This window comes from Cygnus atratus, chromosome 3 (assembly GCF_013377495.2).
Source record: "Cygnus atratus isolate AKBS03 ecotype Queensland, Australia chromosome 3, CAtr_DNAZoo_HiC_assembly, whole genome shotgun sequence".
Classification (NCBI taxonomy): Eukaryota; Metazoa; Chordata; class Aves; order Anseriformes; family Anatidae; genus Cygnus; species Cygnus atratus.
The window spans coordinates 38,412,047-38,435,286 of record NC_066364.1 but is presented as its reverse complement, the minus strand read 5'-3'; the positions used below and the strand labels follow the sequence as shown (position 1 = coordinate 38,435,286).

Below are 23,240 nucleotides of genomic sequence, written 5' to 3'. Positions count from 1 at the left end.
TTCCAGTTTGGTTGAGATAACTGCCAGTTCCTGTGTCAATGTATTCCTTATCACTAAAACACATCTTAACATTTTTCAAAATGTAGCTCCTTGCACTTTTAGAGAAAAAAAAATAAAGATGTTAACAGTTATTTGGGCTAAATATGCCATAATCCTTTAATTTCTTGCAATAACCACATTTTCTACTCCTATTTTCCCAAGCAGCCCAATCACCTTTTTCTGGTGAACTTCTGGTTTTAATTAATCTTTCCTGAATGTGTATGAGTGGAATTATACACAGTATTTCAACTGAAATGTGTTTTCAATGCCTCTCATGTTGGCAAAGATACTTTCTGCTAGAAATACCTTAATACCTTAAATCTGAGAAACACATTGTCTTATTGAAGGTCATTCCATTTTGCAAGTTCAGGCTGTAATTTTTGGTACATTTTACCAGCGTAAGTCAGCACTGAAATATGCACAGGTGACCTTCACTGACCTCTGGCTTTCATTCCTTTTCGTTTTTATCCTTTTCTCTTTACAGCACTGTGCAACCGTGTAGCAAAGCAGATTGAGAAAATCATTCGATTTTTCTTTCAGCTGATTTTCCTGCCTTACAATTTCTTCACTAATCCCCATTTTCTTAACTAATCTTTTTTTTTTTTTCATTCAACACCACATAAACACTTCACTGAAGTCCTGACATAAATTTTTCTGCATTTTATCTACACAATCTGCAAACGGTGAGTGCTTGATACATCAGTAAAAAACCTTCAATATGTATGACCAAATTGGAGCGGAATGACAGACACTGCTCAAGATGACTTTTCCTCAGCCAGGGTGAGATGGAACAAGGCCTCGAAAAGAGCTCTGCTAATCAAATGAATAAAATGTCTCAAGGAAAAGGAAGCAGCAGAGTCAAGGTGAAGTTAAAGAGAATGAGAGGAAGACAGGAAAAAAAAAAAAGCAACCTAAAAACAATGGGGGAGTAGAACAATTGAAGAAGGAAAGGGAAGATAAAGAGTAGTACTCAGACAACTAAATTTTCACCACAGTCCCAAAGCAATATACTGGAAGGGCTACTCCATTCCGAACTGCACAAAGATCAAAATGTTGTCCTACATTTGGACTTGTCCTTTCAGCAGGTGTCATGCTTGAAGTGTGGATCCAATAAAATTTAGTACAAGCACTGGCTGTAAATAAGCTCTCCCATTCCCAGTATTAATAAAATTTGTGGATGTTATTTAAAAATATGCCCATAACAGGGTTTAATTTTAAAGGCGCCCTATGCAGCACATAATGGGACACTGCAAATTGGTTATATAATAAGTAAGTAGAAGAAAGAACAATATAAACAGTGGTTTGCAGCCTTGACCCTATGGTGTTTCCTGCCACAATGAAAGTAAAAACACATGTTCTCTGACAACCATCAAACACTTTGTCACTGCTGTTGGACATTTTGCTGCCTTAAGGCTTGTCTACATGCAAAGCTACATTGGTTTAGCTGGGTTTAATTTGCTGCAAAGGGACGTGTGAATTCTTATTTTGACTTAAATCAGAATTATTTCAGTTTAGCTCAACAAATTAGAGGTCAGATAAAGCCCGAGCAGCTCTGTTGATTAGGACAATCATGGTTCTAATCAATTGCTTACAATTACAGTGCTGCCTGTGCTGGCAAAAGCTTGCTTTCTAGTAGCTTATCTTGATGAAGTTTTACCCGATTTCTCAGACTCTTAATTGACTTAAATTGCGGCTGAATGGTCCTTAGGATCTGGTGTCACATGAGTTAGCGTAAACCAATCTTTTCTACTGGGGAAGGCAGAATATCTATACAGATATCTATACAGAGATAAAACAGCACCAATACTAAGTGGGAAAGTGGTGGTTATTCTAAAATTGAGGTCAACTTTTTCGATATTGCACCCAAACGCAGGCACTTCTCAGCAAACAGATGATGGCAGAAGTTGCTGTGTCAGCCCTGTGTGGGCTCAAAGTGCTCTTGGCCTGAGCAAGTGCCTCATACACATGCTGGGAGACATGCAAGGTTTGCTTAATTCAAAGTTTGTAAGAACAGCTTTGCCTCAGCCTTCCTGGGAGAAACACTTTGGTAAGAATACTTAAGACTATTGCATGACCATAGGGAAACTTATCTGCTAAGGGAAATGCAATGGAAATTAAGAATTAAATGAATGGAAAAACAGCCATCATTATTCCTAAGAAGAGCATCTACAGAAGGAGTTATACCGGTATAGTAATAGGAGGACAATTACAACACTAACAACATCAGTGCGTTTCCTCAGCCTTGCTATGGAGAACCAGGACTTGTCTTTGCTTTAGAAAAGCTCTTCAGCATCCTCCTTCCTAAGGAAGCATTCCAAGTATTCCCTCCACAGGGGCAAAGATAACAGCTAGATAGATTTTGCTATTTTCCGTAACTGGTTTTAGGCCAAGGCAAGCCAGGTAAACCTGAGGAGACCGTCTCCTAATTGTCCCAACGTTGTTGTGAACTTCTCCGTCCCGGAGAACGCAAGTTATTAATCACTATTTCTATTTTTGTTGCAGAAAGGCTCTGCCAGGTCACCCCAGCGTTTAACGCCTCAGTTACACTAGAATTCTAGAATTGCACACATCACCACACGGCCACGGTGCCACCACAGACACAGGGCTGCGTTTAAGCCATTATTAGGGACTAATTAAGCCCTTCCTCAGCTTGGGCTGACTGCTCTATGCTCCTGGGGGGCTGCTGCCCGCACCCTGCCCTTATTTCGGGGCACACAAGCGCTGTTAGCGGAATAGTAAGCGGAATAAAGGCGGAGAGCGGGCGGCCCGGCCCGGCCCCTCTGAGGGCTCCCCCCGGGCAGCGCTGCTCCCCCGGGGCGCCGCCATCTCGAGGCCGGCACCGCCATCCCCGCCGAAGGGGGATTTAAACCGGCACCCCGGAAGCCCGGCGCAGGGTACGCCGGGATTTGTAGTCTTGTAGTCCGCCTCCGCTATTGTGCGGAGCGGCGGGGAGGGCGGGCGCGGACTAGACCTCCCATGACCCTCCTCCTCCGGCCCCCAGCGGCGGGGAGCGCAGGCGCGGTGCGGCGGGCTGCTTTTTGAATCCGCGGCGTTGTTATTGACGCCATCTTGCTGGTGCGGGAGGCACGGAGGGGAGCGCCGCCGCCGCCGCCGCCCGGGCCCCGCCGCCATCGCTCGTCATCGGCGGCCGAGGGCCGGCTGAGCGGGCCCGGCCCCGCACCCCGACACCCGCCCGGCCCCCCGCCGCCTTTCGCGGCCGGTATCGGGCGCCGCCGGGGCAGGGCGGCCGCAGAGAGAGCGAGGGGAGGGCGCCCGGCCGAGCCCGAGCCCGAGCCGCGGGGGGGCCCGGGGAGAGGCCGAGAGGGAGGCGGCGGAGGGCCCTGACGCGGCCGCCCCCCCTTGTCCCTGCCTCCCGCCCGCCGCGCAGCGCGGGGAAGGCGCCTCAGGGCAGGGCCGGCCGCCTCCGCGCCCCCTGCCCGTCGCTGCGAGCCCCCTCGGCGGCCGCCCGGCGCCATGGCTTGCGGCGCCACGTTGAAAAGGACTCTGGATTTCGACCCGCTGCTCAGCCCGGCGTCGCCGAAGCGGAGGCGATGTGCGCCATTGTCAGCGCCGGCCTCGGCCGCCGCCTCCTCCTCCTCCTCCTCGTCCTTCGCCGCCGCCTCCCCGCAGAAATACCTGCGCATGGAGCCCTCGCCCTTCGGAGAGGTGTCGTCCCGGCTCACCACAGGTGAGGGGCTCGCCGTGCTCGGGAGACACCCCCCCCCCCCCCCCCCCCCCGCGGGGTTTGGGGTTGGTTTTATTTTTTTGGGGGGGGGGGGAAGGGGAGGCTGGGGTGGGCGCGGCGCCCCCCCTCCGGCCATTTTGTGTCGCAGCCGGGGGTTGGGTTGGGTTGGGTTGGGCTGGGGGGGGGGGGGGGCGATCCCTGCTCGGCTTGGCACGGCGGCGGCGGGGAGAGACACAATAGAAATGGCCGTTTGCAGCAGCAGAGGGGGAGGAGGGACGGCGAGGAAGGAGGGGGGCGGCGCGGGCGGCTGGGGAAAGGGGTCGGGGGGGGGGCGTTTTGGGGTGGGGGGGGCTGGGGAAAGGGAGCCGAAAAGGGGGGGGGGGGGGGGTGGCGTGGGGTTGGGGGGAGGCTTGAGCCGGTGCCGAGGCTGGGGGGGGCTCGGCAGGGAGGGTTGTGCTTTATTTATTTATTTATTTTTGGTAATTACGGCTCTTTTTTTTTTTTTTTTTTTTTCCCCTCCTCTTCCACGGGTGCCTGGCTGTGGCCGGGAGAGCCGCAGGGGCGAGGACTGCGGAAATGCCGGGGGGCGGCGGGGCCGGGGCTGCCGGCGGGGCGGGTTGGGCGTGGGGGGGGGGGGGGGGGGCGTGCCCGTTCCTTGGGGGATTCCGCTGGGTTTGGGACCCCTCCCCCCCCCCCCCCCCCCCCCGGGAGCGTTGTGGCCGTTCCCGGGGGCCCGAGGCGAGGCGCGGCACCTTCTCGCCGTGCCCAGACGGCGGGGGAGTGGGAGGGAGGGAGCGAGGGAGGGAGGGAGGGAGGGAGGGAGGGCGGCCTGTCATCAATCACCCGCAAAACGCCAGTGGGAAAAGGCAAAAGCAGATAAAACAAAGGGGGGATTCCGCTTCCAGCCCCATAAGGTGCGTTGCCGTCCCGGATCACCCATCCTGCGGCATCCTTCGAGTTTCCTACGAAAAGGGAGCGATGGGAGCGATTGTGTGCTGGTGTGAGAGTTGCCTTTAGGGCAGATAAAATGGGATCAAGCAGTCTCCTCGTCTCTCGGAGACACTGGGCGAGAACGAAACCCTTCCCCGTGCTTAACGTGCGAGGGATGATTCAACTGGTGGCCTTGAAAGCTTCAGGTCGGCTTGTGTAATTGTGTCAATTAAAAATCAACCGAGTTCGTTTTACCAATGAGTACGAAGAGAAGAAAGGAATGAATCTTGGCTGGGCACGCAGGACTGATTGGCCCTTCCTATGGTTAGTCTAGTGGGTGGCTTCCAGTAATGCACTTAAGAACGTTTATGCTTGCAGCCATGAGTGGTTGCAGTGATGAGGTGTAGGTCTGTGTCCTTTGTGTGCAGGAAAAAGCCCTCTGTAATTGTTACAATAGAATTCCTTCTGCTGTTGCATTCATTACGCCCTTCTGTACAGAAGTTTGCCCCGGATAACTGCCAGTGTTGACCAGGCAGTAAGTTTGAATGCGTTTTCAGATTGTCATCTCCTCCATGTCCCTCGTTTCTGTATTCTTAGTTCTGAAAGCTGTACAGTAGAACACTTCTTTTCCTTTATGGCTTTACAAAAAAAAATTTGCTCGGAGGGAAGTGTATAGAGGGCATACAAAGTACTTACACTTGGCATCAGCGCGTTGATATTTTTTGAACCTCTAGGAAAAGATCTTGAATGAGTCAGCGGTCTGGGATGAGAGCTGTGATGGATTGCACTCCCCGGTACAGTGAGGCATTATACATGCTTTGAGATAGATCTTTCACATCAGAAATCGTTTGATTCTTTCTAGAAGATAAGCGTTGCTTCATAGCTATGATTTATTTTGGCTTGTTTCTTTGGGATTTGGAAAGCTTAGGTTATGAATATTTAATATAAATATTGTCTGGCCAGTACATGTGTATTGCTGAAAGGAGACAAATCAATACAATTTTCAGCAGAGATTATAGCTGCAGCAGTATTTGAGGTAATGCCTCCATTCCTATCTTAATGATTGAGGCCCTTAAAAACTAAATTGCTACTGAACTTGAGCAGATACAGGCCTCTCTTGAAAAAATTAGAGATGGAGGTTGTAATCCATGCGAAAAGGTGGTTCTGCACTGACGAGGATGTTTTATAGAAGGCATCATATAAAGTAGTGAAAAGTGGAGGGCACTGAATCAAATGCCTCTTTCAGCACCAAATGATCCTGAGCAAAGCTGGATGTGTTTGCAAGTTGGGCGCATTTACATGGCTTTTGTGTAAAAGCTCCCTCTGGTTTCTGTTACAAGGAAAAAAAAAAAAACCTTTATGCAGTGCTAGTGCAAATGTCACCGTAAAGGAGCTTGCTTGCTTTTTCCTTTTGGTTGAATTTAGGAGTATAATGACGTTGGGTGTATTTTATTTCAGCCATCAGCGGACAAAATAGAGCTGATCATTTTAAAGGGGCCACAGAGATTTTGCGGGATTCATCCAATCTAATTTTGTAAATGTACATCTGACCTAATAATTTGTGGTATTCTTGATAGTCAGTTGGAAGAAATAGATGGTTTGTTCTAGAGCTCTGCCTGGGGTTGAGGCAAAGCCTACTTTAGAAATATGTATTGCTTCCCGTTGACTGTAAAATGAATTTATGTGACCATTTCTGATGCAAATGTCTCCATTTGGGTCAGATAAATCTTGCCCTCTGTCTGAAAAGAATTCCAGTCTGATTTTCAAAGTGTTCCCAACTGAGTCACTGTTTTGTTCGGTTTTATATTGAGAAATTCAGTAACAATAGTCAGAATTCAGTTGACTTCACTTATGGTTTTCTCAGGGTGTAGCTGTAATACTAAGATTACCGACACTTAAAAGGTATCTGTCTGAATTTTATTTAAGGAAAATTATGTTGGTATGAAACCAGAGGTGTGGATATAAAGCCAGATGCCAGTACTTCATTTTAACTTCATGTTAAAGTGTTTTTTTCAACCTAATACCGTGTCGTGGTACTGTTTAACTTATCAGCACCAGAACTGCTTAGCACATGGTTAATCATTTCAGGAACGAATTATCTGGAAGCAGAATACGAATTGATTGGGGGGGGGCTGAGAACCACAAACACAGTGTGGGCAGTCAGATGAGAAAACAGCTGTCTTTGTGGAGTGCTCGCAGACAAATAAACGATAAGTCTGCTCGAGACAGGGAAGGCTTATTCATGATGAAATTTATCTCTCACAAGAGTACTTTAATATTTTGTGGTTATTTGAACAGCTGTTAGGTCACTTCCAGTTTCTCAATGAATTTGGCAGCCAAGCTGTAATTGTGGCTTCACCATCTATGTTTTCTGTGGAATTGACCTTATGCTTACTTAAGCATACTCTGTGAGTGCGTTTGGTAATTTTTGGATAGCATTGTTTGCATCTAGAATTATCTTCTGAAAAGTAAGCTTGTCGTGAGCAGCACCCATCCGTAGTTGCCTGACGTGAGGAGGCCCTGATCCTGCAGCAGTGTCTCTTCTGAGGAGTTTTCTCCTGGTCGGATCCTACAGATGAGTTTTACTTCGGTGCAAATTCTGGCTATAGGTGAGACTCTGGTGACACACTGGGCGAGACAGGAAGGCAGCTCCTGATGTTACTGAGGGCGTTGAAGATCTTCCTCGGCAGGTCTCTTGGGTGTGCGCTGCGGTATCACAGGAGTACGGCCGAGTGGGCGGACTTGGTAAGGAGGGGACTGGGTCGGGACGTCTGGGTGATGCACTGTATGTGTTCTGTTCCCGGGGAAGTCCTGAGGGAGTACACAGTCTTGGTTTCAAGCTGCTAAATTTCAGCAGCTGAAGGGCAGAAGTGGTGGTATTTTTTGTATTCTCTGACGGAGGATCTGGTTTAGAACTGCTATTCGCAGTTTTACCACGAAGAAAGATTGCGTTCTGGGCAAGAAGATTTTGTAAACATATGAATAAAATATTTACTATAAAATATAGTTCATATAAATATATGAATAAATGACATTCAAGTCCTTTCTTGAATTAAAAGCACAGGTCGGTTTTAGGAAGCCTGCCTGTCTGGGTATTTCCGAGACAGAAGCTGCAGTGGGAAATGCAGTCCAAATAAAACCATCCGGCCCGAGGGTGAGAGGGGATAATGCTGGCAGGAGTTGAAATCTCGTCCGTGATACACAGTAGCTAAGAAGACAAACCCAGCCCAGCAGCTTTCTTGCCTACTACTATTTCAAAATCAGAGGTTAAGTTGCAGCCAGAACCTTGTAGAATCCAGAAGAATGTTGAATTTAAAAACAGTTTGTGAAATCTCTTAAAAATCCCCAAGCAAGCTCTTGCATCTGTGTGCGCAACGCTTCTCTCCATCTGAAACGTTCATCTGCTTGAACGTTTCCCCAGTAACTCACTGGTGTTGCAAACCAAAAACTGTATGGGTGGGGTTATTGAGAATAGTCTTCACCTCGGGTCACTGGCCGAAAGCCAAGCGGAGATAATGTCAAAAATCTGAGAGTGTATGGAAACTCCCGAAGTTATGCGCTGCTTAGGAATGGGCGGGCATAATTGGTGTTTGCTGCTTTAATGGCAGCCTCTTAGCAAACGTCTCTGGTTGGAGATGGCAAAGAGAGGGGTTTGGAAGAGCCTGCCTTCTGGGAGATGACCAAATATTTACAAACAGAAAATAGTTGAACGTCTTAAATACAAGGCCTTTGTCTTTCACAGAATAATCTGAAAAAGTGGACTAATTAGCACTAATTTTCAAAGTTAGGCAAGAAAATGACTTTGAACTCTTTGAGTAGGAAGAGCAGTTGGCCTGCCCCATAGTGTCCTCCCATGACCTTTCGGTCGTCCTCTTGAGCAAACTTAGAGGGACTTCTCTCTGAAACTTTTGGTCGGGCAGTGGCCACGTCCAGGTTTGCACTTTAGACGAACAAACGTAGCAGCTTCGCAATGAGGAGTGTAGGTCCTGCAGCATCTCTTTCTGCCTAATTTCTGTTTTGTTAAGATTTATCGGCATGTGTATTTATTGCTAAATTACCGTGGCAAGATGCCAGGCTTCTCATTGTGCTCTAGTTTTGCAGAAACCATCAGGATTTGAAAAACAAAACATTCCCATCCCCTAAAAAAAAATGGGGGGGGGGGCAGGGGGAAGGATCATAACGGCTGCATCTGGTCTTGATCATTTAATTTATTTGAGAAATTTCTGTATAGATGCCTGTGGTGTCTATAAATGTTAAGTACCCTTGGACTTAGATGTCATAAAATGTAGGAGCAGTTTTTTCATTTCAGTGGCAAGCCTGATAAATGCAACGTGACATTTTTTTGTGTGCGAAGAGAAAGATCTAATTGCTGTATCTAATATATTTTGCATTGCTTGATTTATTTTTCATTGCTCAACCCCTTGATCAGGAGAGCTGGGATTTCCTGAAATAGCACGTTGGCGGGATGAGCTAACGGCTGCGTGAGCAGCCGGCTCGCTGTGGCAGAACCAGAACCTTCATCAGGCTGAGCAGCCGAGTAATTGGATCTCGCGAGGCAGCCGGTCGTGTGCCGCAGGACCCGCCACGAGCTGCTTCTGGAGCCGGAGACGCTGGCTGTGAACTGTCAGCACGTACCCGTTACAGGGTTTTCTGTCTTGGAGAGTGCTTCTCTGAGATGAACGTGATTTCCAAAAGTATACATTTGATTACTGAAGCCTAACACACCATGCCTAATTAAGAAACTCAGCCGGAGTGATGGATGTCTGTGACCAAAGCGGGAAGAGGAGTATCTGGACCGTTTTAATTTCTGTGCTGTGTCTGTGGACGCTCTGTATGAGGAGATAAAAAAAAAAAAAAAAAGTGAGGAATGCTGTTAACCCACTGCTCTGCGGCAGGGCTGTCCTTAGGGGCGGGCAACAAGCTGCTTCAAATCGATTTTGTGTGTCAGTAATGTGGTGGGGAGATCAAAATTAGGAATGTGGTAGCAGCAACTAAATGCTGAGTAAGGGAGACGGATCTGAAGTAGGACAGTGGTTTTGCTTCAGAGGGAGCCGAATGCCCTTAAGATGTGAGCTGCTGACGTGGGGATAGCGCTCGACAGATTTGCTTAGAAGAAATCTCAGGCACGGTTCAGGTCCGAATGCACATGTTGAACGGTGACACTGCAAACTGAAACCTGAGCTTCAGGTTCCATTTCAGGGCAGGAAAACTGCTGCTCTGATTTCAGCCTATTGAGTCACCTACCTCCTTGTTCTGCCAACATTTCCTTCAGCTAAACGAGAGAAGCTGGGAACTGAGATGCGAGACTGCCGGTTTGAAAATCAAGCCAAAAAAGAAAAATCCTTCAGGGGAAACAATCAGCACTTTTGTAGTTGATAAGAGGTTATTAAAATGGAGAAAATAATTGTTTGCCTTATTACCTTTTCAAATTGAACTGCTGCTTCCCTTGTACATAATTTCTGGGTAATTACAGGTCAGGATGAAGTAATTAGATGACAACTTTGGAAAAAAATAATTTCTCGTCTTTTTGTCATGAATTAAAGGAAGTGAGAAGTAGACATCACTCCCAGGAAGTAAATATTTGGCTTGGTAATGCATCAGTGTGACAGATCGTATTTCAGTTGTCAAATGTGAATTCTGAATTGCCCCTTCAGGTTTTCACCTCTCTTTGTTGCGTGCGAAAGCAACGTAAATGTGTAATTCTGTTTCCCTGAATCATAGCTCAGATTTGGAAAGAAGGCTTGGGTGAGTGCCATCCGTCACCCGAATGCAAGATTTCATGAACAAAGATACTTCACATGATGATCCTAGCAGACAGCACTCCAGATGAGAAGGAGTATCTGTGCATTTCATTAAGTTCAGGTGTATGTAGCCAAATCCCCCGTGCCTTGCGCAGTCATGGCGACCACAGCAGTCTTACCTTTCTTTGTCCTGGCATTGAACCTGGCCTTCTAAATGAGGGTTAGAAGAAGGGGACGCACGGTTCGGTCTTGCGTAACCGCTGGCATCCACAGTCATCTCGAATTGGGAGCGTCACTTAGGAGTGCCGCTTCATTTCAGTGTGTTAGAAGCTTGGCTTTCTGCTGCCCTACATTCAGCAGGCCTGGTTTTCACTTTCAGCCCCTCTGCCCGGGGTTTCCTGTAGCTGTCTTTGCGCTTTCCGAGCTACCCCTAGTCTGTAGGAAACACTGAGCACGGGGGATATGATGAAGTTAAAATGAAACCAAAGGTAGGCCACCGTGATGTAGGTCTGATTGTATTAAATATGTGCCTTCTATCGTCTCATGCATAACATTGCTGCATGAAACACAATACCTGGCTTGAACTTCACCACCAATAAGATGGATGCAAGTGTTATTTAGAATACCTAATGAATTCCAGTACATATGATTCAAGTTCTCACTTCAGTTTTACAGTCTTAGAGAAGCTTGCTTAAATTTAGGTTTTCTCTAATTAGTACACTTTCAGATTCTAGATTTCTACGTATAAAGAAATTTGCTAATTGAAATGCATGTCATTGTTGAAAAAGACAGTTTGGGCCTTCATACTTAAGGAGCAAACCTGTCCTGTCTTTGACACCAGTTAAATGAATGCTTTAATTTAGTTGTCAGTGCAGAGAGAGTAGGTACAGCTAACTGGAAGTGAAGGAAGTGAAGAAACTGAATGCGAAAAGGCAGGAAGGTTTTCTGGAATCCAAAGTAGGTTGGAGAATGAGATCTGCTAATTTTTAAACTTCGTTTAACTAGGCCAGAGTTTTAAAGGGCTTGACACTTCGACGTCTGCTTTGTAGATACTGTTCAGAAGTTGCTTGGTTCTCACTGCCTTAGGATTTCATGGCTGCTTTCATGTACTGATGCACTATAAAAACTCTTTTAAAGAAAATGTTTATTCATTGGACATATTTGACTGGATTTTTTTAAGCAAAACGGTAAATGCTGAAAGTGGCTTGATGCATTCAACAACTACTCTTACCCTGCTAGGTTCAGTTAAATAAATTTTAAGGTCATAATCATGGTTTACACTTACTTTAGGTAGTGCTTGTGTAAATGCACTCTGGCAAATCCAGAATGTTTCGTTCACTTCTATAAACATAAATGCAAATTAAGAACGTGAATAAATGTGTGTTGTCTTTGTTACCTCTGTGAATTTGGACATACTCTAGCTCTTTTACGCTTTTCTAAAAATAATGTATTAACAGTTGCATCCTTTAATAGTTACTTAAAATGTTTTTACAAACAAGTGTAATACAGATCAAATCTAGGCCAGTTTTAATCCAGTGTCTTAGTGACTTGGATTTGTTGTTTAATTTTCATTTGAAATTGGCTGTAAATGTTTGCAAATTTACACTTTGCAGTGAAGTCATTTAGCTTGAAGTTTAGCTTGAAGTTGGGTTTTATGCCACTGTATGTTAATAAAGAATATACAGATGTGGTCCTGGCTGCTGCAAAAATGTGCCTGCGTAATTTGAAGTATTACTAGTCCAGATTGAATGGCTTGATGGTGAGTTAAAGGAGCACTTTTTGCATCTTGGTCTCCATGTCACAAATGGGGAAGCCTGAGTCATTCTCAGTCGCTTGCCTGTGCTCGCAGCGCTCTGTAGTCCTGCTCTACATGCTGACCAGCAGGACTTTAAATCCCCCCATTAGACCAAATATAGGGGTGCTGGTAACCCAAAGAGCTTAACGGCATGCTCACGTGTGCGGCCAGGACTTCAACTTCCAGCCTTTTTCTCCTGGTGGCTGTTTGCAGTGCAGGCAGTGCATTGTCATTTCTACATAGTTCCCTGCTCCCTCCCATATTTGTTTAGTTTTAGCCCTTTCCCTGAAGTTACAGCTGTGCAAGCCATCAAAGCAGCTTTTTATTAAAGGGGGGAGTGCTGTCCCAGTGTGCCTGTCAGAAGCTTTTCTTAAGGCTTTTGATTGTCAGTGCAAGATTAGAAGAAAGCGAGTTTTTTTTTAAAAAAAAAAAAAAAAAGTATTGCCAAATTAGAAGTAGGTGAAATTAGTCTAGTACCATTGAGATTTCTGTGCCTGCAATTCAATATAATTTTGAATAGAATTGTGTATCCTTGGTGCACAGCCCTTCATTTCCTGTCCCAGTTGAAACTGTTTTCCTAAAGTCAGTACATGATTTTTTTTTTTTCCCTGCTTGTATATCTTGCTTTTGGTCCTTTTTTTCTGCCTGTCATTTTTACGTTTTCTCTGAATTGTTTTCTGTTTGATTTGCAGAGATTGTTAGGGCTGGAAGGAACCTAGCAGATGATTGTTGCTTTAACTCCTGTCTGTGGTTTTATCCAGTGACCAGAGTCTGTTCAGCTTTTTTTTTTTTCTTAACAAATTTGGAGGTTCATCTGGTTCGAAAATATTTCTGCATAACTATAATATTAAGAAGAGTTAGAAGATTTCTATCTAAGTAGTTACACCCCAAATTTGGCTTACATACAGAATTTGGAAAGCCTGCCCGAGACCACGTAGTCATAGTGAAGGCTGCACGTGGCGTGTTGCGTTTGTCTGTTGATGTAAATACAGCGTGTGTCCTTGCAGTGTGGACATGCTTTAGGACAGATGTTATCTTAGGAGCTGACTCGCTTCTTGCTCACAATTAAGCACTATCTCTTTAGCTAGAGCAGCACAGGATTATGAGGAAAAGTACTGTTTTGTGGCCATCATGCTGCTAAGTAAAACATTGCAGCGCCGCCTCCGAATGTCTGATGCAGTGTGTATGCATAAGACAAATCCTGCATGGGATTCTGCTTCGTTTTGGAAGCCTACCTTTGTCTTGGTTTAACCTGATTTATGTATTTCTGTACCACAGTGGAGGTGTATATATATGTATATGTCCTACAAGAAGTATAAATTCTCCAGCCAGCCTTGAGTGCGTTTCTTCCCCCACTTCCTCACTTTCCTTCATTTCCTGATTGTATTTCTTTATTATGTCTTCTGCAGCTGCTGTTTCTTTCAGCAAAGTTACTGTTCCCCATGTAGGAGATTGAAAATTGTTCAAGCACTGTAGGCATGGGACTGACAAGGTAGAAATTGCAGGGCTTTTCACCAACGAACAAAATCCAAACAAGCTCCTTTGCTGAGAAGGCGCTGATATTTCTGTTGAGTGGAGATGGTTTCCTCTCTAATAATCTGGAAGCTCCTGGATTGATTTATGGAATTGGAGACCCACCACAATCGTTCAACCTCTGAACTAGGAATTGGCAAATGTTTGCTTCTGCTTGCGCTAGCATAGGCTTCAGCCACCAACTGAAAAAGCTGTCTGCTGAAGTTAACCTGCTTCAGCTGGTGGCTTACTAGGAAATGTGCAAATATGGAACCTCAAGAACTTTCTGTTCTCAAACACTGAAATTTGGTAGAGAAATTTCAACAGTATTGGTAAAATGAACAGAAGCAGGAAGGAACCGAGTGGAGTCCTTTGTAACTCTGACACGACGATGCTGATTTGTGTGTATGTGAGCTTTGGAAAGCTGTCTGCCAGAAGCTTAGAAGCTCAGTCTCAATGGAAGCTGATTGCTTAGGGAAATGGTTTTTCAAAATGTATTTGAGTGTTCAAGAATTGTCATAAGGAAGAAGTCTTTGGAGGTCTCTTTCTGTGAAGGTCCCCTGGAAGGTGAGGGAGAGGAATGCATTTTTTAAATATTTGACATAGCCAGGGGATATCCGTTCAGGGCACTGATGTTCCTGAGAGCTTTTTGTCACGTGGAATTTGAGAGAAAGCATACAGGCCTGATAGTTTTATTGTAAGGATTGTTTTTTCCTTGTCATTTCTCATCTCAATGGAAATGAGGTTATTGAAAGCACCTGCTGTATTTTTCACGGTGCGATCAAATGCTGACCTATAAATTGCCGTACTTAATTTAAAATAGGCTATTGATCCATCCACAGGGTTTATTTGAATAGATCTGGGGCTATGAAAAAATGTTGAGGAATACATTCGTATTTTGCCTGTCAGTTTCCAGTTCTTGGAGGTTTTAAGTTGTAGTTGTTTTAGAAATACTTTGTCTAAATTGTTTCCCTCTCTGCTTTGCTGCCTGTGTGCCAGTAACTGTACAGGGAGGAGTGGTATTTCTTGGAGATGTGTTATTCTGGAGTCTTCTGTTCCCCTTAGCTCTGTGAACGACAACCATGGTGTGTGGAGGAGAAAGGTGATTGCAGATGAAACGTTTGGAGGGAAGGTGATGAATGCCAGCGGAAGTTCTACAGCTTATTTTTTACCATGTGTGTCGTACAGTTGATGGTTCCTAAATTTTAAAGTTCTGCTGTTAATTTTTGTTAGCAGTATTCTGGCACAGATGTTTGACCTTAACTAACAGCATACTTTGCTAGTGTTTTCCTTGTGAAAACGGTCTGGAGTTACCTTCCTTTTGGTTAAGTTTCATTATTTGGCTTGCGTCTTAGGTAAAACGTTGTTTTTGCAGGACATGTTTTTAAGAGTCTAGCTCTTATCATCTGTTAGACATCTACAGTATTTGGTGTTTGAGTGGAAATAAATTTAAGTGAAATTCTGAAGTGTAATTATTTTAGCCTTTTAATTCTTCTGTTGTTTTTCTTCTAGAACAAATTCTGTACAACATAAAACAGGAGTACAAACGCATGCAGAAGAGGAGACACTTAGAAAATAGCTTCCAGCAGACAGATCCTTGTTGTTCTACTGATGCACAGCCACATGCATTTCTCCTTACTGGACCAGCTTTGCCAGGTACCCAGAAAATTCTGTGTAATTTTCACTATGTTTTCGGATTCTGAGTCAATAATTTGCCCTAGTTGTCTTGTGCTTTATGGTACTTTCTCATCACTTATTCTTTTTTGGGCAATACTAGCATTGATCTGGAAGATTGTACCTTCTCATTTTAGCAGTCAGTGGGACGCAAAGCTTTTAAGGTTTTCAAGAGACCATCCTGCTTACCCTGCAGCTGATCTTATAATAGGCTTTAGTGGAGCAGCTGTCTTTGCAAAAATATGCTACAATTTTAATACTAAATGGAAGCTTGAATGTAAGTGGCAATGGCCATTTGTGTAACATTGTGGAACAACACTCCTGGTGTTTTGATACTGATGCGTATCATCAATCACAGATGTCTTCCTTTTGAGTGTTCAGTTAAATTTTACTTTAATTAGAAGTGTTCAAATGACACAAACCTTTCTCCAAATGTTTTGTAAAGTTTCTTTAACGTAAAAGACGTGAAGAAAACTGATTATGATACTGGTTCAGAACTACTCACAAGTGATAAACTGGTGCACCCAAATATTTTCTTAGGTACTTCATCTGCAGCATCATCACCATTGAAAAAAGAACAGCCTCTGTTTACTCTCAGACAAGTTGGAATGATCTGTGAACGTTTGCTGAAAGAGCGTGAAGAGAAAATCCGTGAAGAGTATGAAGAAATTTTGACCACAAAACTTGCAGGTATTTTATAGTTCAAAATAATGTGCTAGGATGAGTTCAGAATTGTAATTCTTTTCTCATTTTTGTGATATGCTGTGTTTTTTTCTGACCTAATCTGATTAAGGAATGAGATTGTATATGGGACAGAAAAAAATATGCGTAGTCTCTTTGATAGGATTTTCTCTTTTGTGCTGCCTTGGATAGAAACTGTGACTCCTGGGTATTACCAATCAGTGGAAACAGAGGTTTTATTTCAGATAGAATTTTCTCTTGCTATCGTGTTTGAATTGATCATTTCCTCTTCATGTTTTTTTGCCAGAAAGACGTTCTATTTTACTGGCTTAAGAGCTCTTTGTGAAGGACTTTTTTTTTCCTGCTTGGGAACTGACTTCCTTTTTCTGGAATTTGGCAAGAAGACAGTACCTAAGATTTCCCTTTCTCTTCCCAGTTACTTACATTACGCTGCTGCCAGTGGAGTAGTTTGGTTGCTGCTTGAGCATCAGTAGTTGAGATGCATTTCTGATCCTGTGTGTTGAATTCTTGTATTTCCTACCACTCAACTGATATTTTTGGTGCCTGATGCCAACTTACATTTTGTTAAGGATCATGTTAATGTCAGCACTGAAAAAAGGACCTTTCTTTAGTTGTCGTTGTCATCTACTTCTAAGCATTTTGGTAATGTCTGAGCACCTAAATTCTGGTGCGTTCAGAGGTAGGTGCCTTCACAATGTGATTTGGTGTCTAATTTAATACTTAGTGGTTAGTGAAAACCTTCTGAGTGCACTCTTTGGCAGCAAACCTGCTTTTAAATACCCACCCGCCACTGTTCTGCATCCCACCTGAACACACATCAGGATTAAAGTTTGTAAGTCTGTCCAGGTATGGGAGTAAAACCTTCTGTGGGTATGCCCACACAGGAGGTCACCAGGCTTGTGTCAGGGTTGTGGGTTGCCCATGACAGTATTGTCTCTGCACCTGAGCCCGTGTTCATGTTCTGTGCTTGCTGGTCCGCCACTGCTCTATAAAAACTGGCATAGTTCTAAGTCCCTCTTAAATCTACATTTCTTTAATACATAATTAGCCTTAAATACTTAATTTTATTTGGGCCTAATGTTCCATTTCTACAGTTTTCTTTTTAACCTGCTTCAGACTGATGAACTAGGATTCTGTAGAGTTTTCTTCTTCTAATTTATGTGTTAGGAATTGGGTCACTTCTTGTGTTCTCTTAAAGCATATTTCGGTTAACAGTGATCATCGTAACCAGTTGAAGAGCAGATATGTTTGTAGATTTGCCCCAGATGTTTTCTGACATTTTCTGTAGTTCTTTACAGCAGGAACCCTTCTGGCAAGTTCTTGCATGTGCTCTTTGTGTCAGTCTGAAAGTCATTTAGGAAGGAGGGGTGGCTTCTGCTGGGGGCATGGGGCAGCTTACAGTGAGATGAGATGAGGTGTATTTGTTCTTAGGGTCATTGCTGAAAGAGGTCAAGTTACTGCATCCCATATATCAAGCTGTTAGTAAATTTTTGGTTTTATATAGGAATTTAGAAAGAGAGACTGCCAAAAGAATTTAGACTAATTCCTTCCTTAGGCGTCCAGTAACATTTTTCTGCTGACAGTGACTATATGCTTTTCTAAACTTTGTGCAGTAAGGTGATACTCCTTCTTACAGGCTAGTGAAATCAGTGGAAATGTAACTGGAAATTCTGTAACAGATCTTAATTGAATAGCTTCTTTCAAGTGACTTAACTGAATGCTTGGATCTCAGGTATTTTCCTTGTTTCCTGTCTGAATCACAGTTTTCTTGTAAGTAGTTAGCCAGATACTGCCTTTTTTCCCTCTCTGCCGTGTTCTTTGTGAGCAGAGTTGCCTTTCATACAGAGTTAGCGTTTGATGAATGGAAAACTCAGATCACTGTAATGCCCTGATTTCCCTTTCTGTCTGTTACTCAAAACCTCTGTGTTAGCATAAAGTTGGGATTGCAAAATCCTTTGCAGATTGGAAAACCAGAGGAGGGAGTGCAAGGGGCTCCGTGAAACCTTAGCTTGAAAGCTGTTCTAGAATCTGCTTGTGAAAAATAGCTCTTTATTACTGTGGTTCAAGTTATAGAGTAGTTAGAGTATAGCAATAACATTTGTATGTAGGGTAAATGGCCATCTTTTGACTTAAATTGTTAGAATGTATGGTGCGGGATTCCAGCTGGGCAAGTATCTTTACAGTTGTTCACTTCAGTTTTCAAACAGTTCAGTTTAGATCACTCTTGCCTTTGGATTGCTTAACTTCCTCAAGCTGAGTGCCACAAGAAGGGGGATTTTTAGTAACCGTGGATTCTTTAAATTGCCAAAGCCATACTGTTAACAAAGATGACACTACAAAAGTGGCTGTCTATGTTGACTTAAACCATTAAGGAAGAAAGGTTGCAGGATGGTTTCTGGCCTTTAATACATAACTTTTAGGAAAAGTTCTGGTTGCTGTTGTTTTTGGAAATGGTTTCTGGGCAACAAATCCTTCAGTCTGCTCTTTGTGTTATTTTGTTGTTTGGCTAAGATCCTCACATGGCTGCTGCAAAGCCATCAATCAGAACTGCACTGAAACAGAGGTTCTGCTTGTGGGCAGAGGGGAACTGGCTGCCATGACACTGGGCCCGTTCAGGCAAGGATGAATGTCCTTAGATCACTGAGTCAGGTCCGTACTTGGGGCTGCTGCGGCTGCTGCACTACTTGCTGATTACTGATACGCTGTTTACTTCAAAGGTGAAGCTCATCCCTGCAAGAGGATGGGGACTTTAATGGGGCAAACCTGTGGGACTAGGAACCACTACCAATGTAACTGCATTTTTGGTTGAAGATTGCCTTCTTTGACCTTGCCCTTTTCTCAGAACACCCCACATTGCTGCACATGTATTTTTCCACAAGGGAGGAAGGGGAATGGAGAGGAGCGGCATCTGGTAGATATTACTCTCCTTGTTCAATTTCCTAATTCTGAAAGGTGATATCCTGCTGATGAGTGCAGTATTAAAGCTGAATAAAATATTGTGAGTGTATGTATGCGTGTATAGAAATAATCTATCTAGGAAACAACAGTGTTTAGTCCAAAGCTAAACGAATGTTTGATACCTAAATTTCATTTCAGATCACGCAGTGGCTGTTTTCATGCAGTCCACAAGTCAGCTGTGTGTCTCCTAGTGTGGCTACTTCCGTGGCTGGGATTAGTGAAGTGCTAGTCACTTAGCATCTCATCTTTTTAGTTTGCCATTTGCTTTTCATGTTCGGCTAGTCACCAAAAAGAGTTTCTAACTTTGTAGCAAGTCCCTTTCCTGTACTACTTTGTTTCCATACCATTAAACTAATTTGGCTCTACATCTGGTAGTGGCAAGAGCAGAGAGAAGTTACATTTCCAGCCCTAGCACTGACCATAATGCTGTGTTTGCTGAACTGCTCTGCCCTTCTTAGCATCTGTGAAATGAGCATCCTCAGTTACTTCAAAATAACAGATTCTGACACTTAGCATGTACTGGGTGTATCGAGGTCTTTGTGTATGTGCAATATAGTTATCTTTGATAATATTACTGTTTTTCTAAGGGAAATTCTTTAATTAAGGGGACATGCTGCATCGTTCATAGGGGATGGAAGAGAAATGGCAGCTATGAACTGTGCAGAGTCACTTAAAACTGCTGTTAGTGGATGTGTGTTTAATTGATATGATTTATATGGTATAAAAAGTAGCCTTGAATATTTTTCAGCCTGAGTTAAACTTAATAGACTCACACTTCTAATGCTTCATGCTTGCAGAACAATACGACGCATTTGTGAAGTTCACGCATGATCAAATCATGCGACGATATGGAGAACAGCCTGCCAGTTGTGAGTATCTATTTCTTCCAGTTCCTGTAGCAGCATTGGATTACCAAACGTTCAATAGTTTAAATGGCCTTTGTTCATTGTTAAGCTTCGACTAGGACCCAAGGCAAAAATTCTTCATGTTGGTAGTATGGAGAGCCGAGGTTGAAAGGAAGATGTGCGGTAAAATGCAGCTTTGGTTTTAAAACATGCAGAGCTGTCACCCATTACGTGCTGGTTTTTGATTCTGAAAAAGGTTTTGATATTGCTGTACCAGGTTTGTGATAGCCCTGCCTTTTGTTACCTTCATCATTAACTCTTGTTTTTTTTCTTTTTTTCAGACGTTTCATGAATCATATTTTCAGCATATGTGGGCTGCCCTATACACCCCGTTTTATTGTTGCAAGCTGTCCCAGTAATGACTTGCAGCAATGCCATATTTTTTCCCCCTGTGAACACAGGTTATTTCAAGCTTTTGTCAGTGGCAACCACTCTTATGCAGCAACTGGTTTTGGAGTGCTCCCTGATGTCAGTACCACCTGGATGTGGACCTTTGCTACCTGTAATAATACCAGTGGCCTCATTTGCTGTATCATTACAATTTGGCTTCTTATGTTAATAAGTTTGAAAAAGTAAAGGATTAAAGCTGGTGTTCTAGAAGTTGCCCTTCACTGGTTGTGTAAATAAAAATGTAGAATGACACTTCTGACTGAAGTTAGTGTGGTTTTCATAACTGTGCACTACAACAGAGCTGTAATCACAGTTAAATTAGAATGTAATCCCAGGACAATTTTAAGCAAATAGCCCACAGTACTGCCTGTGAAATAGTGAAGGAGGGCATTTCTGTATTCCATGACTTTTTTGGGGGTTAAGAATGGGTTTATATGATTTCTCATTTTTGTAGTTTTTATTTATTCTATCAGTCTTTAACAAATGTTTATTGCTGCAATTTTTCAGTGTATCATTGTTTTACTGCCCTTGTAGTACTGGAATTTAGTTGGAAGAATAAAACATTTACTTCTAATCTGTTTGTTTTTAATATGCAGGTGGAACTTTTGCTGTGTATGAATAAACTTAAATCTGAGTGTTTAAATGAAAAATGTATTTACTAGCAGTAGTGGGTGGGTCAGAATTTTAGGAAAGGAAGTGGATGGAAACCTCACATAATTCTTCAGAGGCTAAGAAATGCTTCTTAGATTGGATGTATTGTTTCAGTTAGGGAAGCATGTTTGCGACGCTGACAAAATACTGATTTAACTTGCTGTGGCTGACTGGAAACAGCTGTGCGTGTCTTCCTTCAGATTTAAGTGACACATCAAAGGAAGTCTGTTCCTAAGCTAGAGCAGGTGCTTGCACCACAAGCTGCAGCTACCTAGGTGTTGGAAGAGCTGAAGGCGTGCAACCTCTGCGTTCTGGGCCTAGGAGTTTGTTGTTAGATACGCTCAGCTGTTTCCAAACTGCTGTGTAAGTGGTGGCTGCTGTTGTCTGTGTAATTCTGAGTCACAGCACGAACGACTGAAACGTTACTACATGGTAATTCCAGAGCTGTGTGCCACGGGTAGGAGTATTGCTCATCACATGACTCGGATTATCTGCTTTGGGGACTTAAAGGCAGTTTTAAACTAATCCTTCGATTAAACTGTTCTCTAAATTAACTTACCTAATGTCAACTTCTGCTTAAGTGGACGTGTGTGTGCAGTGGATCTTTGTACCACTTCAAATTAGTGGGGAAGTTCCAGTTGAAATGTAATGGAGCCTGGTAGATCTGTGCATTAACTGGCTCGTGCTGTTGGTTATGATTTCAGAGGAGCCATGCGAGTTCTAGCTCTTAGTGAACTTCCATTCCCTCGGTAGTGGTGCGAGTCCAGAATTACGCACGTAGCCACGCTCTCTGAGGATTTTCTGCATGCTTTCCTGAAGCCTGCCTGACCTTAATATTTGGATTCTTCTTAACCGTATTTCAGAATGTCAGAGCTCTCTGCCAGACTGCTCTTGTGGGTCTTCCAGTCCTGCAGACAACACTATCGAGGTTCTACTAACTTCTGTCTGCCTCGGGGTTCTCAGCCCTGCTCCTTCTTGGTTGTTTTAGGGCCTTCTCCTGGTGTTAACTTGTTGAGGGCAGGAAAACCCTTGCTTCTGGGTGGACCACTACCCAGATTCCAGCCTCCTGATGCATCTCCCGTATCTCCCATGTTCCAGGAGATCTTTGTTCTGGCTTGATAGGAAAGAGTATGTGCCTAACTGATAATTGGAGGTAGGAGTAGAATTAAAATACCAGCCATTGTGATTGCCTCTCTGTCTCAGCTTATCTTATCCTTCAGGATATTAAGAGTTATTATAAATAAGAAGTGATGTCATGTTAGCACCCAGTCATTCCTGTGCTGCTCCAAATTAATGCATAGTAAACAGTCCTCTGGCTGATTAATGCCACCATGGGTGCTTATGCCTCACAGCTGTGGTATGCCTAATTTGTGCCTGTTTTGAAAATGAGGTTGCATTCTTTGAAAAAATTTTTTTTTTTTACCTGCTGCTTGTTGTTTGACTTCAGACTGGCTCTTTCTCTAATCTCAGTGATTAATATCTGATGCGATGGCTGTCACATGAAAGGCTTGTTTTAGCAGGTAGCTTACTCTTCAGTGGGAAAATGGTTGGTTGCTTGATTACTGTTGGGGAAAAAAAACCAAAAAACAAAGGAAATCTTGGGTTCTGTGAGGAAGTAGGCTGGTGCTTAAAAAAAACACAACACCTGCTTCAGAGAATCTTTTCAGAGGTGTTTTGGAGGGCTTAGGGTAAAGCAGAAATGGGGTAAGACTCAACAATTAGTGTATTCTTGGCACTGCATTTTGTGGTTTCCAGAGCTTTTGTTGATGATTTTGCAATTTGTGTATAACTGCAGTCCAAAAGCAAAGCAAACTGAGGACAATTGACTGCAACTTTACAGACTGAAACCGAAGATCTTGGTTAACCTGTTTTTAAGATAGTGACGCTTAAATTCTTTTCAAGCAGATGATGGTTACTGTAAACTGAAAAAGCAGCACGTACTTTCTGTGTTGATTTTCGTCTAGATAGGAAAGCATACAACCATGAGGTTCTTCAGCATTTTTCAAGATTGAAAAGGAAGGAGATTCGAGCAATCTTGTGTGCTGATGCTTGAGATCTGCTCAAGCACTCTTACACAGCAAGACCATTACCAGATTCTGTTTGTTAGAGGCTGTGTTTTGTGAAGGATTCTCTCCAGTCCTCAGTTGGGAATTGGGAAGGATTTATCTGCGTGATTCTGCAGTGGGGAAGAAAAACATTTAAGCTGGAAAAATATTAAGAGTTCATGCTCTTGTTGTGAACCAGTGCTTGTGACCTTT

At 43.6% G+C, this 23,240-nt stretch overlaps 1 protein-coding gene across 1 annotated transcript; it reads left to right on the top strand.

Moving 5' to 3' along the window:
• The first annotated feature begins 3,310 nt into the window (after positions 1–3,310).
• On the top strand, positions 3,311–20,905 carry AKIRIN2 (akirin 2). The gene is made up of 5 exons (XM_035559442.2): positions 3,311–3,727; positions 15,215–15,358; positions 15,917–16,066; positions 19,834–19,905; positions 20,223–20,905. The coding sequence occupies exons 1-5, from the start codon at positions 3,514–3,516 to the stop codon at positions 20,231–20,233; spliced, it is 591 nt and encodes a 196-aa protein (XP_035415335.1). The 5' UTR covers positions 3,311–3,513; the 3' UTR covers positions 20,234–20,905.
• The last annotated feature ends 2,335 nt before the right edge of the window (positions 20,906–23,240 follow it).

What these genes read in the sequence shown, in the direction of transcription:
- AKIRIN2 (XM_035559442.2), top strand. Translation starts at nt 3,514, where the DNA reads ATGGCTTGCGGCGCCACGTTGAAAAGGACTCTGGATTTCGACCCGCTG. An exon ending in GTCGTCCCGGCTCACCACAG is followed by an intron (nt 3,728 to 15,214) that starts GTGAGGGGCTCG and finishes TTTTTCTTCTAG; the next exon opens with AACAAATTCTGTACAACATA. An exon ending in TACTGGACCAGCTTTGCCAG is followed by an intron (nt 15,359 to 15,916) that starts GTACCCAGAAAA and finishes ATATTTTCTTAG; the next exon opens with GTACTTCATCTGCAGCATCA.